At 46.9% G+C, this 14,694-nt stretch overlaps 1 protein-coding gene across 3 annotated transcripts in view; it reads right to left on the reverse strand.

The window, feature by feature from the left end:
• Nucleotides 1–350: 350 nt before the first annotated feature.
• The window catches only part of DENND5A (DENN domain containing 5A), a 76,095-nt gene continuing 61,751 nt past the window's right edge, over nt 351–14,694 (reverse strand). For 2 of the 3 annotated variants that reach the window (XM_072969480.1, XM_072969482.1), the window contains 11 exons: nt 13,314–13,398; nt 11,745–11,829; nt 11,153–11,281; nt 7,763–7,884; nt 6,476–6,621; nt 5,774–5,892; nt 5,227–5,408; nt 4,550–4,632; nt 3,928–4,051; nt 2,868–3,036; nt 351–1,392 (listed from right to left, as the gene is read on the reverse strand). In XM_072969480.1, the coding sequence (XP_072825581.1) occupies nt 1,209–1,392; nt 2,868–3,036; nt 3,928–4,051; nt 4,550–4,632; nt 5,227–5,408; nt 5,774–5,892; nt 6,476–6,621; nt 7,763–7,884; nt 11,153–11,281; nt 11,745–11,829; nt 13,314–13,398 (1,428 nt within the window). In that variant the 3' untranslated portion in view covers nt 351–1,208. The remainder of the gene's footprint in view (nt 1,393–2,867; nt 3,037–3,927; nt 4,052–4,549; nt 4,633–5,226; nt 5,409–5,773; nt 5,893–6,475; nt 6,622–7,762; nt 7,885–11,152; nt 11,282–11,744; nt 11,830–13,313; nt 13,399–14,694) is intronic. The other variant, XM_072969481.1, reaches the window with a different exon arrangement.

The following is a 14,694-nucleotide window of genomic DNA, read 5'->3' on the forward strand; positions in this document are numbered from 1 at the left end:
CAGGGCTTCACGTGCCCTGTGTTCCCACAACTAGTCTTTCTTACCCTTGAAGAAAAGGCCCATCCTGTCTCGGTCAAGTGACGACCTCTGTAACCTTGGCCAGTTCTTTTCTCCGCTGTGCCTTGGCCTCCTCCTCCGTGTAGTGGGAAATTAAACCTTGTCTGCATCCCTCCTGAACAGCCATGAAAGCTCCTGGCACTGCAGTGGGTAGGACCCAGGTGACGTGAGCCCCTCTGGGCAGTCCTGTGGAGGGGACATGACACTACAGCCCGGTCCTCTGAGACGGACCAAACTGCACCCTCTGCCGCCCACTGCTCACAAATCCCCATAAAAGTCAAGGACCCACACAGTTTTGTTTCAGGTGTTTATTAAATGAGCCATACTGCAGCTGGTTTCTAAGTGCAAAACAACATAAATTTAACAATAATAACATAGCCAGTTAGACTGTGACAAGCTTTTTCTCTCCTTAAAAAAAAAAAAAGAAAGAAAAAAGAAAAAGACAGACTTAAAACACACAATGGAGGATTAAATAAATAATACTAAAAAAAAAAAGGAAAACCTGTTAAAACATGCTTATGTTTACTTCTGTGCAACTGTGTGCCACGAGGAAACATGATTTTCTGCACGATGAAACATCCCAGCATGTCTCCTTTCCAAATAATACTGACAAAAAAAGAAAAGATGTGGGGCTGACTCATCAGTGCTTGTAGAGGCACTACTAAAAATCCCTTTGATTGGAGCCTGGGGCTTCCTGCTCAGCACACCTGTGTGTGGCCCGTGAAAGCCAAATATCCATAATAATGTTAACATAGAAAACATTAGTTTAAAAACAATGTGGAATGGCCTCATTAACGCTGCGGGGCAAGGAAGCAGAACTGCCCCGCACGCGCTGCAGGCTCAGTCCAGGGAGGCCGCAGGCTACAGCACGGGGCCACAGCCACGGCGAGGGAGGGCACCAGCTTCAAAATAAGCGGTACCAACCTCGTCTCCCTCTCCCTATCACTCTTTCACATGAAAGTGTGTAAAAAGCAAATCGGCAAATAAACTCTAAAATAGATTATTTATTCCAAAAATCCTCTACTTTTCTTTTTACAGTAAGTGTACATCTCCTCTCCATCTCCTGCACAACTCGCTTGAGTCCCTTTGGAAAGAAGGGTCAGAGCTGCAGGGCGAGTTTCTGGGTCCTGCTGCTAGCTGGTGCCGGGAGGTCAGATGTCGATGCCCTTGACAAGGGAGGTCTCCAGCGTGATGTTGAACTCCTGCAGTGTCTGCAGCACGCGGATCAAGGAATTGACAAGTGTGTGGTCTTTGATCAGCGCCACATCCTCATACATGTGTGCGGTGATGGGGCAGTCAGCCAGCAGGGCAATCCAGTGGTGTAGGAGGTGATCTCTGGCAGGGAAGGATCAGTTCAAATGGGTCCGAAGGGAAGGGAAGGGAGACGGTTAGTGCAAGGCCAGAGGAGGAAACCTGCTCCATCACTCCTTGAACGAAGTCTGAAGGTGACAAAGCAGGTAATGCCCCATAGCCCTTTTTCCCTCCCCTATGAGCACTTGTCAAAGACTCCTTACATGGCTTTAAAGGCTCCCAAGGGGGGCTACCCAAGCCCAGGGATGCCAACCCAATCTGACCCAACAGGCCCTTTCATCTCCCACAAGGCCTGCTCCTCCTACCCTGTCTCCCCCTGCCCAGACCGCACCAACCAGGTATCACCTCCAGTCAGTACCACTTCCTCGAGCTCAACAGCCAATCTCTCCTAGAGCATCACTCCTGCCACAGCTATCACCACCAGGAGTACTACTATGAGCTGATGTCCACACAGCACTCAGCATGTGCCAGGCACTGTTATGAAAGATTTAACCTTCATGGCAGCCCTGTATGAGGTAGGTGAATTAGTGCTATTATTATCCCCACTTTATAGATGAAGAAACTGAGGTTGATAGAGGTCACACAGCTTGCTCAAAGGACACAGCTAGTAAGTGGCTGATTTGAGATGTGAACCTGGTGAATCTGGTTCCAGAGTCTGTTTTTAACCACCATGCCAACTCCTGCCCCAAACAAAAATTGCTTTGTTAATTTGGCTTTCGTGCTCTCACCTGACCCAGTGGAATAACCCCAAACAGTCTTGCACACTCTGACGCATACCATCCATGAGATCAAATTATATCGTTTCAGTCCCCTGATTAAAAATCAACTCTGTCCCAGCTCCTCCTGGCCCCTCATCCTTCTTTCAGTATTTCCCACTACTGCCCTTCCCACATTCTACCTGTTATTTCCTAACTCTACATCCTTTGCTTCCTTTTAGGCCTCTCTGCTAGTTCTGACTGCTTCAAGCTCCCTCCCTACTTCTACCCTTCCCTTAAGGCTCACCTCAAATATTGCCTCCTCCCCGAAGCCTTCTCTGATCTTTCTCCTCTACATTTTCAGCAACGCATTATGAATGTGGACTTTTTTGAACTCTCCCAAACTTCTGTATTTAATTAGGACAACTGAACTTCTAAATGGTAGGGACCCTGTTTTATTCAGTCTATTTCCACACCTTCCATGAGGCCTGGCACATTCAAATGTTTGTTGAAGCAATGACTAGATATATATATACTCTGTTTCACATTTTGTCATTGGGGTACTTTTATTCCTTCCCATCAAAATGTGGTGCATCCTCCCCAGTTACACACATGCTCTCATCCCCACCCCACAAACATGCATGGTACAGGAAGGAAATGAAGAGCCTCTATGAAGCCCTCCAAGGCCTCACCTGCCCAAAGGCACCTGGTCATTAGGCACTCCCCACCCCCTGCACCACACTAGGCCTCCAGCACCACCTGCAAGGCTGGCTGTGTGCATGTTGGGCCGGGAGGCTGCAGTACCTGGCTCCCAAGCACACCAGCATCTGAAACTTGCCATCCTTGCCGATGTTCCGGGAAGTGTTGTTGATCGCAGTGATAAATCGGCAGAAGTTCCGGGCCCTCATATGCCAGTTTTCCTCAGGGACAAGTTCATTCTGCTCCAAAGTCTCGTAATAGGTTTGTGCTTTTTCTGTGAAGAGGAGAGAAGCTTTCCAGTGACAAAGGCTCTCAAATCCAACCTATCCCTCATTGTTCTGCAGGCTACTTGCCATGGGTCTCTCTATGTCAATGCAGGTAACTTAATGAGAATAACATGAGTGTTCTGACATCACTGGTCACATTTCAAAATGATCCTTCTGTTTCCTATCTTTATGTTTTAAATTTCTCTATGTGGCCCTTGATATAAAGATGGTCCTTTCTCTAGTCTGAAGATAAAACAAAACTCTTAAAGGAGAAGCTTTTTTTTTTCCCTTTAATTTTATTTATTTATTTTTAATTTTATTGAGTTATAGTCAGCTTACAATGAATGTTGTGTCAATTTCTCGTATACAGCACAATTCTTCAGTCATACATGAATATACATATATTCATTTTCATATTCTCTTTCACCATGAGCTACCACAAGATCTTGTATATATTTCCCTGTGCTACGGAGTATAAACTTGTTTATCTATTCTATATATACTTGTCAGTATCTACAAATCTCAAACGAGGGAGAAGCTTCTTGCATGAAAATTCTCCAGGTGGCTGTAACATAGGGTTTGAACTCCAATACTATCAACTGGCCTTTTGGATCTATGAGCATGAAGTGTGATGCGTCACCTAAGCCTGCATTATAGAAAAGAAGCCTAGAAAAAATCTTTTCTGTCCAGTTCTCAGGAGGTTAGGTGTGAAAGGTGGGAGAGCTTCTGTCATTACCTTCAAGAAAAGCTAAAGCAGACAAACAACAGATCTAACCTGAGAGTCACCTGATTTGGCCTCTGCACCTCAGACCCCAGTGGTCAGCACCCACATTAGACTGATGATTCCCCATGTCTCTGCACCCACGCTTTTCCTACCCTCACACCCTAGCCCAACTTACCCAAGAAATCCCAAATGAAAACATTTTTGAAGAGCCGCGGTGACTTAAATCCATGCTGGAAAGCCTGTTCCAGGGCCGAGACAAGGCCACATTCTCCACAAAGCAGTAGCGTCAGACTACCTCGCTATAGAAGGAAACAGGGGAGAGTGCCCAAGCTCACCTCAGTAAGATGTCCTCCCACCACTTCATCCCAAACCCACCGCCCATACCTGGGAGGGCAGCAAAAGACAGGCAGGAACCTTGTCTAGCCCCCCCTCAACGTCTGGCAGGGTCTGTCTCAGAGTAGCTCTCAGTGAACAGCTGTTGAATGAACAGATGAAGAACCTTGAGTCCCCAACAGGGGACAAAGCCCATGCGGCCACTGTTCAGGGAGACAAGACAAATCCAGAAGAGGACAGAAATACACACGGTTCACTGGACGCCCAGGGACTCTGATGGTTTGTCAGTGTTTAAGGAAAACGGGATAACCCTAAAAGAAGCCTCCGGGGGTAGGAATCTGCTCAATTTCAAACTAATCAAGGCACACACTCCGCGCTGGGCTGTCCACAGCATATGGGCCTGGGACAAGATCATTCTCTCTTATTCACTGTAAAATCCTGGGCTGGAGGGCAGGGAGGCTCACCTCTTTCTCAGGCTTATGGAAATGCTTCACGATGCCATTGACCGCCTCGCCGATGGACTCTTGGATCTGCCCAGTGTTCAGCTCTGATAAAAATCAAGCAGTTATCTCTAACCAGTGTTGGAGATTAGCAGTGCTTAGCTGACTAAGCAAAAGACTGAGGACACAGGGAAGGCCCACAGGAAAGGTATGTCAGCCTGGACCCTGGGAAGTGGCCCTTGCCCACCCAATTCTGCTGAGCTAGCCCTTCCTAAAATCTTGGGACAAAAAGCAAAAACTAATACCTTAGAGTTCTGTCTCTAAGAGATGCTGGTAAAATTTAATCTCCACTTTGCCCTGGAATTTTTGGCAACCAAAACTTAGACTGTGAAGCCCAGGAACCAGGAAGGGAAAGGCCAGAAAGTAGACCCCTCTCCTCTGTAGGACCACATACAAATAGCACAGAGGACCCAGGTCAGGCTTCAGGAGCTCCCCTCTCCTTCCAGTCCTCCAAAGAGAGTGCTGAATCCTCCCACTGATGCATGAGGAGGGTGACAACTGCCTGAGGCTGCTTTGCTGGCAAAGGTGGTCCTTGAGGCAGCTGCACAGGCTGGGATCTGGGCTCCCTTATCAGGGCTCCCAGAAATCTGCCTGTTCCCCAGGCTGGGCAGCATGAGGGCCCAGCCCCGCTTCCCACTCACTGGGCTTGTTGTTGGGTGAGATGGTAACGAGCCTCCGGATGACGCTGGGAGACTGCTGCAGGGGCGGGGTCCGGCACGGTCTCTCATCCACCTCGGGCTGGGATGTGAGCAGCTCCCCAACCAGGACCCGCTCCAGGCTTCCATCATCCATGCCCTTCCCCAACCACCGGCCACATGGGAACCTGAGGGTCAGGCAACACGTCAGAGCTCCAGCTCCTCCAGCTTCCTTCCCCTTGCTGCTCAGCAAGAACCATCAACAAAGCCAATCCCTGGGGATCAGCTCTGAAAGCCGGTTGGGAATCCCTCAAGGCCCTGCTCATCATCCCACCATGTAGCATTAGGGAAGCCACAGCGGTATCATACACCCTCACTTGGAAAACCCTTCTATTTCTTTTCAGGGCATGAGGCAGGGCCAAACAGGAAGTTGCCTCAGCCTATGACAACCTAAAAGGTCTCCCTGACAACCCCACATAACCAAGCATCAAACCCAGCCTCTGGGAGTACACCAAGCCCCACTGTCTTAGGGCATAGCCGAGGGAACACTTACTTATAGGTATGTCCAGTGATCTCATTCCTGACCAGCACATACTCCACCAGCCACTTGGCATACAGCCCAGAGTTATCATGGCCTATCTGCACAGTGGTGAGCTTCCCCAAGTTCTGGCACTGTGAGAGAAGAGCCAAATAGAGAAGATGAGGTAGGTCAAGAAAATAGGAGAAAAGAGCAAAACACCTTAGAGGCACAGATCTGACTGGCTGCCTGCAACCTGGCCCCCAGTATCTGCAGGAGCAGAGCTCATGCTTCCCCTACCACCAGAGATGCGGGTACAGCACTATCTCACAAGGACGATGCTGAGAATGAAACAGCCTACTCCCTGGAGGAAGACTAGGGCCTGGGAGCAGAAGGCTCTGGAAGTGGGACAGCAGGCTGAGGTCTCTGTGAACACTTGGGCTCAGCAGCTGAAAGAACTCTTGGGGATTTCTCAACTCACCATGGACAAGGAGGCAGGCAAATCCAGATGGGTAAGTGCGTTTCAGCCAGAGACCATTTAGACAGGGTCTAAACTCCTTGGGTCAACCCTTGGCTCTGGCCTCTGATCACTTTGGGACAGGTCAGCTGTGCTGAAGCATAACACTGTACAGAGCAAGGCCTCAGTAAAACCCTGCAGAAAGCTCCCCAAAGTAGCTGCTGAAACTCAGATCTCCACAGAGCCTGGGGCTGTGGTCCCCAGGTCCAGATAATACATACCTCAAAGGTCATCTCTAACACGTTCCTGGGAATCTGCAGGATCTGTGTTTCACCCAGTTCTCCTGATATGCAGATCCATGGGTTGGCGGTGAACATGGAGCCACCCAGCTTCTTGCTTGGTACGATCAGGATGTGGTAAGGAATCACTAGGGGAAGCCACAAAAGCATTGAGGGGACCAGGAATCCCTCCCATACCTGAGAGGGCCCTGACCTGCCCCACGTGTGCTGGCATGATTACAGCTCCTGGTTCAGAGCCTGGAGCAGCAGGTCCCAAGGACCTAGTCTCTGATCAGCTTAGACTATTAGCCAATCTTCCCCTCAATCTCACTCCTCCCAGGGTTACCACCCAAACATCCTAATCTAAGTCCAACTGCAAGCTCAGAGCTAAGTAAACCTGCTCCTTAAACAATATCACCAACTCAACACTGTACTAAATTACTTTTCAGAGCACTTTTCTATCATCTCATGGACTCTAACAGCAATCTCCAGAGAGGCCAGGCAGGTATCACAATGCCTCTTCAGAAGCACTGAGAGGGAAATGGCTCCCCTCAGGTCTCTGAGGTTCCAGTCCAGTGCTGTTTCTACTGTAGCCTATAACCCTTGTCTCTGAGAGTGAGGATGAGTGTCATACAGAAACAAGAGTCCACACCACTGAGGCTGCTGGGTCACTGGCCAAACATCTCTCCACGGAGCAAATTCAGACTACCCCCCACCAAACAGAGCATCCTGGCTCCAGAGGTCTTCCTTAGACCATTTTGAACCTTCTTCCTCACTCTGCAAATAGGGAGACTGAGGCCCACTGCAGGGACAGACACTGCTCACAGACACATAATGAGTTAGGGTAATACAGGGCCTGGACCCAAATCTCCCACTGCCATCTGGAGTTCTTTCTGCTACTTTAGGAAGAGTGGTTTTTTCTGGGGGTTGGTCTGAAACCTTCTGTGATGCTGAATGACTCTCTCTCAGTCCAAAACAAGAGGGAGACTTCTTTACAGGTGTGCAGAGGGGGCAGTGATCTTCACCACCCCATCCTACCCAACTCTACCTTAGGCCCCCAGAGCAGTGCCAAGGACCATAGTGACAACACAATGGCCAAAAGCACTGAGCTCCCTAGTTCAGAACAAGAAGTTTCGGAGGAAAAAACCACCTCCAAGGAGGGCAAATGCACCTCTATCTCCACGGAAGAAAGTACAAGCGATAATCTTTTCTTTAAAAAAGGAGACAGCCTCAGGCAGGCTCATGAAGACTGGCGCTGAGAAGGCCAGTGGGGAGCACAGGGCTACTCACAGATGGTTGTGAAGACATTGGTGAAGCAAAAGTAATCGACGGCATTGAAAGAGAGGAGGTGATAGAGGAACTGCTCCTTCTCGTCATCACAGCGCAGGAAGGCGTAGCGCTTGTATAGCTTTCTGTCGGAGAGGAGGCAACGCATCAGTCTCCCAGCCCAAAGGAGGGGAAAGAGGCTAGCATAAGTCAGTCCTGGAAGGAGACAGCTAAGGGAAGTATATGAAGTCAAGCTTCATAAAACCTAAAAAAGGAACAAAGCCAGCTACCTTGTTTGAGGGCCAGAGGGAAAGTGGCTTAAACTAGAGCAGGAACCACAAAAACCAAACTCTACCTGTATCCAACGGTTGATGTTACTATAATGTAAAGTGCCAGAGTTGGAAGATCTCCTTTCCTAACCTGAGGACTGGAATGAAATTCCCTCAGGGATAGCACAGGCCCTCCCGGGTTTCTACAGGGCATCACCCCAGTGTGTGGTGTGGGAGTAGCAATGGTAGGAGGTCTGTGGTCATCATTCCTTACCAGGGCTAGTCTCTGACCCTCAGCAGACCTGAGAGCCACGAGTCAAAACACTGCTCTGAATGTGAATTTAAGCCTAGAACAGCTTCAGAGGCAAGGAGTGAAATGATCCAGTTCACAGGCAAGGAAGAGCTGCACAGATCATGTCCTTCCCCTCTTTTCAAACTTCCTCCCACCCCCACCCCTCATCCACTGCTCCCTCATCAAAGGCCAACTCTTCTGCCTGACACTGCAGGCCCTCTCCGCCTGCAGAGCCATGCTGCCCTCCCCAAGCAGTGGGGACACAGAGAAATAAATGCACAGGCCCCAGGCACAGAGAAACACACTCAGAACAGAGGAAAGTCCCTGTCCTGGCTGCCAAGACTGTCGGAGAGGCATGGATTCAACAGACCTGTGAGGGTCTACCCAGACAGTTTAGAAGGTACTTCCCACAGATAATTTACCAAACAAGGCCTACTATGTGCAGGTGCTGGAGAGTGAAGCACCTATCCTCAAATACAGTCTAGATGAATACGTCAGGCAAAGGCCACAGAGTAAGACAGGCCATAATGAGCTGCCAAATGAAAGGCTCTCTCTGGGCACTTAGAGCTTCAATGGTCCTAGAGCAGGAAGGCCTGAAGGACAGCATGAGTTTAGACAGAGGCTGTAGGAGAAGGAGAGGGACAGGGTATTAAAGCCAGTCTGGCTAGAGCTGAGAGCCAAGGGGAGCAATCAGTTAGCAGTGAGGCTGAAAAGCGTGGCTAGAGTCAAATGAAGGCAGGCCCTAAATATTCAGGTGAGGGAGTTTACAATGTGCCCTACAAGTAATAGGTTTCTTAGAAGTAAAGGGAAAGCCATGACCAACTTCAAGAAATTTAAATTTAGCACCGCTGAAGGGTGAAAGGGGCATGAGGGTGAAACCTAGGCAGTGGCAGCAGGTAAGGACACAGGTGGAGTAGAGGCCAAGGACCTGAAATGTGTATGTGGGAGGTAAAGCCAAACAAGGAGTCACAAAGACTCCAAACTTGGAGCCTAGGTAGGGAGAAGGAGTACTGAGAAAGGTGCATGGTTCATGACTCCAATGCAAACTTTAATAAGCGGTAAAACAAATCAATATGATAACACAGCCCATTGGTGTTAAAAAAAAAAAAAGGAATGAACAAATACTATAACAAATGCTGTGGGTGCCTGGAGGAGGAATGGACAAGCCTCTGGGGAGTCTAGGCAAATGCTGGCAAAGAAAACTCCTGACTAGGCCCTGAAAGGGCTGAAGACATCCTGAGAAGTGGGGGTGGGGCGGTGCCCTGATGTGGCTGGAGCTTTATGCAAACTGAGGAGAAAGATCAAAGAGGAAAGGATGGAGGCATAGGTAGGTTCTGATGAAGTGTCCCCTTCTCTCTCCCTGAATCCCACTCAAAATGCAATCTGTGGCAGCAAAGCTCTCCTTGTTTCCCACTCACTGGAGTAGCACAGGGGTCAGAATATCATGTGAGAAGTTATTATGTACTGAGTAAATTCTGAGCTTCTGTCCTCTAACAAGGGCTACAGTTTAAAGGAACCAAGATCAGCCTCCTCACCAAGGTCTGTGTCCTGTTTGCTCCTGCCTAGGCCTTTCAGTTCACAGGCCCTAGACCTCTCCACTGTCCTGGACTTCATCAAGTTCCTGGGCTTGACCACCTCTCAGCTACCTCTCTGCCCTGTCCTCCTGCCAACCTGCAGCCTCTCCTGACCACACCAGCCTGCAGGAATCCCTCCTGCCCTGTCAGACCCTGGTACACACACAGACACAGCAACAGATTTTTCCAGGACAACAACTGTTCTCTAGAATTCAGTATGCCGACAATTCCCTTCCAAACTCCAGGTTCAAATGTTCACTTGTTCTCTTTTACTTGTTCTTCCAATCTTCAAGTTTTATTCCTAAACCTTTTTGTCCCTAAAGGGAACCACACTTAAGCCCTTTTAAGAACTGCTATTTCATAACCTCTCAAAGTGAGCTCTCTAACCAAGCAAGGTTTTAAACCTGGTTTTTTGCTGTGGTTTAAACACACAATAAGCAGTTCAAAAATTACATTTTCAGTTTGAATAAAAACAGATTCTGCAGGTTTAATCAATTTGCTTACACAAAATTTCCCCATGGTCCACTCCTCTCCTTTTTCATCCACAGGGAAGTCACATAATAAAGGATATCATGAAAAGATGCCCAAGGAAATGCCAAAAAGAAAAATGCCCAACAGGTCTGCCAATGAAGAAAGAACCAAACATATTAAGGAAAAACTCTGAGAGGCAGAGGAGGCGGGTAGCCTTCCTCCCTCTTCTTCCTCTAGTAACTAGGGTACAGAAAAAATGCAAAGCATATAAAATCAAGAGAAAGGAATTGCAGGTTTAGTGGTTCCTAGGAGTGACAAAGAGCAAGGACCTGGTTACTCTGGGCTGGCCCTGGGCTCGGGAGAGAACAAAAGAGATAAGGGGATGTCTCAGAAGTTTCTTTATTATCTCTACAATCCATTCCCCCTGAAGACAGGGAAGAGACCAAGAAAATGCTCTATGCCCAAGAGGTTTACAAATCCCGTGAGAGCTACAAGGAGAGGAGGACTCCCAAAACTCTGAGGTACCCAATGAGGATTCCATCCTTCTCACTACTTCTGTAAGAAAGCTATTTTGGGAGCTTGCAGATCAAGAAGGTAGGGAGAACAGATATAACAGCATTATTCTACAGATAAAGAAGCAGAAGAAGAAATGCTGCAAAACCTTCATACGCAATTTGAGTTTAGCTGAATTCAGCAGAAATGACATACTGAATACCCCTCTTTCCCACAGGGGTTTCCAGTCCCTTCCCCCACCATTCCCAAGAGCTACTTCTACTCCAGGTATTTTGTAACCTCTTGGCAGCCTTACTTGGTGAGCTCATGCTCTGAGAGAAGCTGCTTCAGGTGTCTGGAAAGTAACTTTTTCTCCATGGACAGTCGTACCCACGCTCTGGCTTTTCCCACATCAGTCTTGATTTCTCCGATGTTCTGGATGTGCCTGAAGGGGGAATGGGAAAAAGGAAGCGGAGGGAAGGGTGGGAGATGAACTCACTACCAACACCTCCCCTGTAACCCCAAAGGAAGCCTGGTGAGGCAGCCCTACCCATCTTGGGAGAGTCTCTCTTGTTCGCTAAATCCTGGGCTTCCATGTGGCTTTGCCAGACATGCTCACCACAATTTGAGTGGGGAAAGACAGTACAGCTCTAAAAAAGCCAGGCTAAGCCTGGAGCCCCTAGGCCTTGAGATACTCTGGTGTAATTCTCCAAAAATGTCAGGAAACCCAACTGCTTGTATAGCGCTACAAATGCATCACGAACCACAGGAGCACTGAGGAGGGCCTCCTTGTTAACAGAGATGCTGTAGGCGCCCAGGTCACTGAGGCGCTGCTATTTAACGTGGACTCCTAAGCAGCAACTGAAAATGGGATTTCAGAGGCTTATTACAAATGAGCCCGCACTGACCTCATATCCTGAATGAGGGAGATTTTCAGGGGAGACATGACTGAGCTGGCATCGGACTTCCTCCGTTCTGAATCAAGAAATATTCCTAGAACAAAAAGGCTGGTTAAATCTAAAGAGATCTGACAACCCACACAGCTGACTACTCTTCTTATCTCAAATCACAAATTTCTACAGGAAAAAACTGGTTGCTTTGGTAACACTTCAATCAATCATTTCACGAATATTTATGAAGTACCTACCAGGTATCAAATTTTATACTTTTATGCATATCATTTCATTTAATTCTCTAACTACTTGTAAGACAGCCATGGAAGTACATACAAAGAGGTCAGCTGCTTTGCCCCAGTTACCAAGTGGCAAAGTCAGGACTGGAAGGAACACAGATCCTCTGGCTCCTAATTCTGCTCTTGCCTCAAAATGGACTACAAAAGAGCTGAGGGAATGTGTAAAGAACACAACCCGGAATGCTGAGGACCTCTAGATATAGTATCTTTATATCCTCATGTCTGGCCCAATCTTCCAATGATCTTCATCATTCAGCTGCTGAGAATTCTGTGCTAGTTTTTCCTTTGGCAATAACTTCTATAGCTTTCCTGAAGAGACTCTTGTTCTCATATCCAGAAAATGGGAAAGGAAACTCCTTATGAGGCTACTTATGGAGCTCTTATACCTAGTTTTCAGCCAATTATTATCCCCATGTTCAGTGCTGGTTGAGGTCAACTAGTTCAAGGACAAAGACAATACTGAATTCACACCTACCTTTTCAGTCCCATTTAAATTGATCTTTACCATTAGGATAAGAACATCCAAGAAAGGTAAACAAACTCCCCAGCAGAGAGGAGAATGAAGGATGATGTGAAGGGGTGATGCTGCCAAGAAGCAAAGGAAGGAGGGGAACCGTCCTGGAAGGGACACTGTAGGATGGTATAAAGAACAAGAGACCAGGAGACAAGAGGCCTGGTTCCGGAACTGGCCCCTTCCATCAATTCACTACGTGATCTTGAATAAATTCAATTCCTCTCTGGATTCTAGTTTCCTCCTCTTATAAAATAAGATGATCTCTGGAATCCCCGCCAACTCTAACATCTTTATTAAATAGAAATAGAAAGCAAGTGTAAGGGATTGTGCACACCAGGCCCTGACTTTGATGAGTTCCAAGGTAGGACACCGACAAACAGGCTCTCTTAACTGACAGGACAGATCATCAATGCCCATCTCAGAGAAATAAAATGAAAGACTCTGAAAACACTTGCTCTAAACACAGAACATCAGTAACATCCAAATCCATGTAAAATCTAAATTCATTCTAAGACTGGCCTCTTGCTGATATAAATCTTCTATCTCACTGATCAAAAGAGTATAAAAACACATACTGAAAGCAAACCCCATGGCCTTGGCATGCTCTGTGGTTCTGAGAGTCCTGTGGCTTAATATTTAAAAAAGAAAACATTACGGAGTAAAGGCTTCATTGACCTGAAATGGAATAGTCTGCTACAGATGATCACTTCGGTGGGGGATGGGAAGGTGAGTGGCGGGAGTTCTGTCCAGTGGTGCAAGAGACCATCTTACCTGAGGTACTGAAGCTTCCTGATGTGAGTTTTCTCTGTCGGTTTTCCTGATAATGTAACAGGTGGGACCACAAGGCTGATTTCCCCTGGAACCAATGGAAGGGAGAAATACCTATCAGTTTAGATTTCTGAGAGCACAGCATCCAGCGAACACAGTCAGAGATCATTTAAACATACAGATATGGGCTTTTGCTGAGAAGTACCTATCCTGTTTCTTATTTCAGTGTACACCTAGATGCAATGTATACAAATCCATATTACCTGAATAAAACCCAGGAGAAATATAAAGAATGGAAGGGAACAGAAAAAAGAAATGGTCCACCACAGGGAATAGGAAGGACATGGCCAAAAAGAGCCTGACAATGGACCGTGGATAAGAAAGAAAAAATTAAACAAGGACCTATCAATCTCTAAACAGTCTGTTGGTTGAAGGTCAGCTTGGGTAGCACACGATGGCTTTTGCACAAAGGACCTGACATTCAGTCTACAAGATTCTATAACAGTTCCTAAATTTCCTAAAACATTTAAAGGCATTCCTGCCCTAAGTCATCACTATGATGAGGATTTACTGTGAAAGCTACTTTGAAGAAGCCTGCAGGAAAGTAGGCTGGTACTTAACTGCAAGTCTGAGATACACTATATAGTCAACATAGTAGAATCTTGGCATCTGAAAATGTAAGAGTTGCAGTTTAAACTACTGGAGACATGTAGTCATTTGTCATTTTACCAAGGCACAAATCTAAATAGCATCTGGAAGCCTAACGTGAGGGAGCAATTCACCTACATAGTGAGTGAGCCCAGCTCGCCACCCAGCAACTGCTTTGTCTCTTTTTAGTCATCCTTCAGTACACAGTGACCCTTGCTATGGGATAAGGACTATATTTCAGATTGATGGTAAGTGTTCCTATACAGTTGACATAATATAAAAGTAGTATAAGTTTCTTTTAGTAGATTTATTATGATCATTCTGTAAGTGACTTTGGTTCTGTATTTCATAAAATAATGGTAATAATGACAGAAGCTACCATGTCTTGAGGCTTGCTATGAACTAAGCACTATATTAAATGTTTAAAAGACAACGTTTTATTTAATGCTCCCAACAAGGTAGGTACCTCTATCCTCATTTTCTTTAGAAAAGAGCAAATTGAGAATCAGAAAGATTAAGTGACATGCTCTTTGATTTAGTTATTCAACTTCTAGAAACACATTCATCCACCCATTTACGGAAACCAGCTTAGGCCCCTGAAAAGGCAGAGACTGTCTTATTCATCACTGTATCCCCAGAATGTAGGCAGACTAGGAAGGCAGCCTCCCTTAAGGGAACTGTCTGGATGTGACACACAAATACAGCTGGTCACCAAAGAGTCCTCATACCCAATAAT

The sequence above is a fragment of the Vicugna pacos genome, chromosome 10, assembly GCF_048564905.1.
Source record: "Vicugna pacos chromosome 10, VicPac4, whole genome shotgun sequence".
In the NCBI taxonomy this organism is placed as follows: domain Eukaryota; kingdom Metazoa; phylum Chordata; class Mammalia; order Artiodactyla; family Camelidae; genus Vicugna; species Vicugna pacos.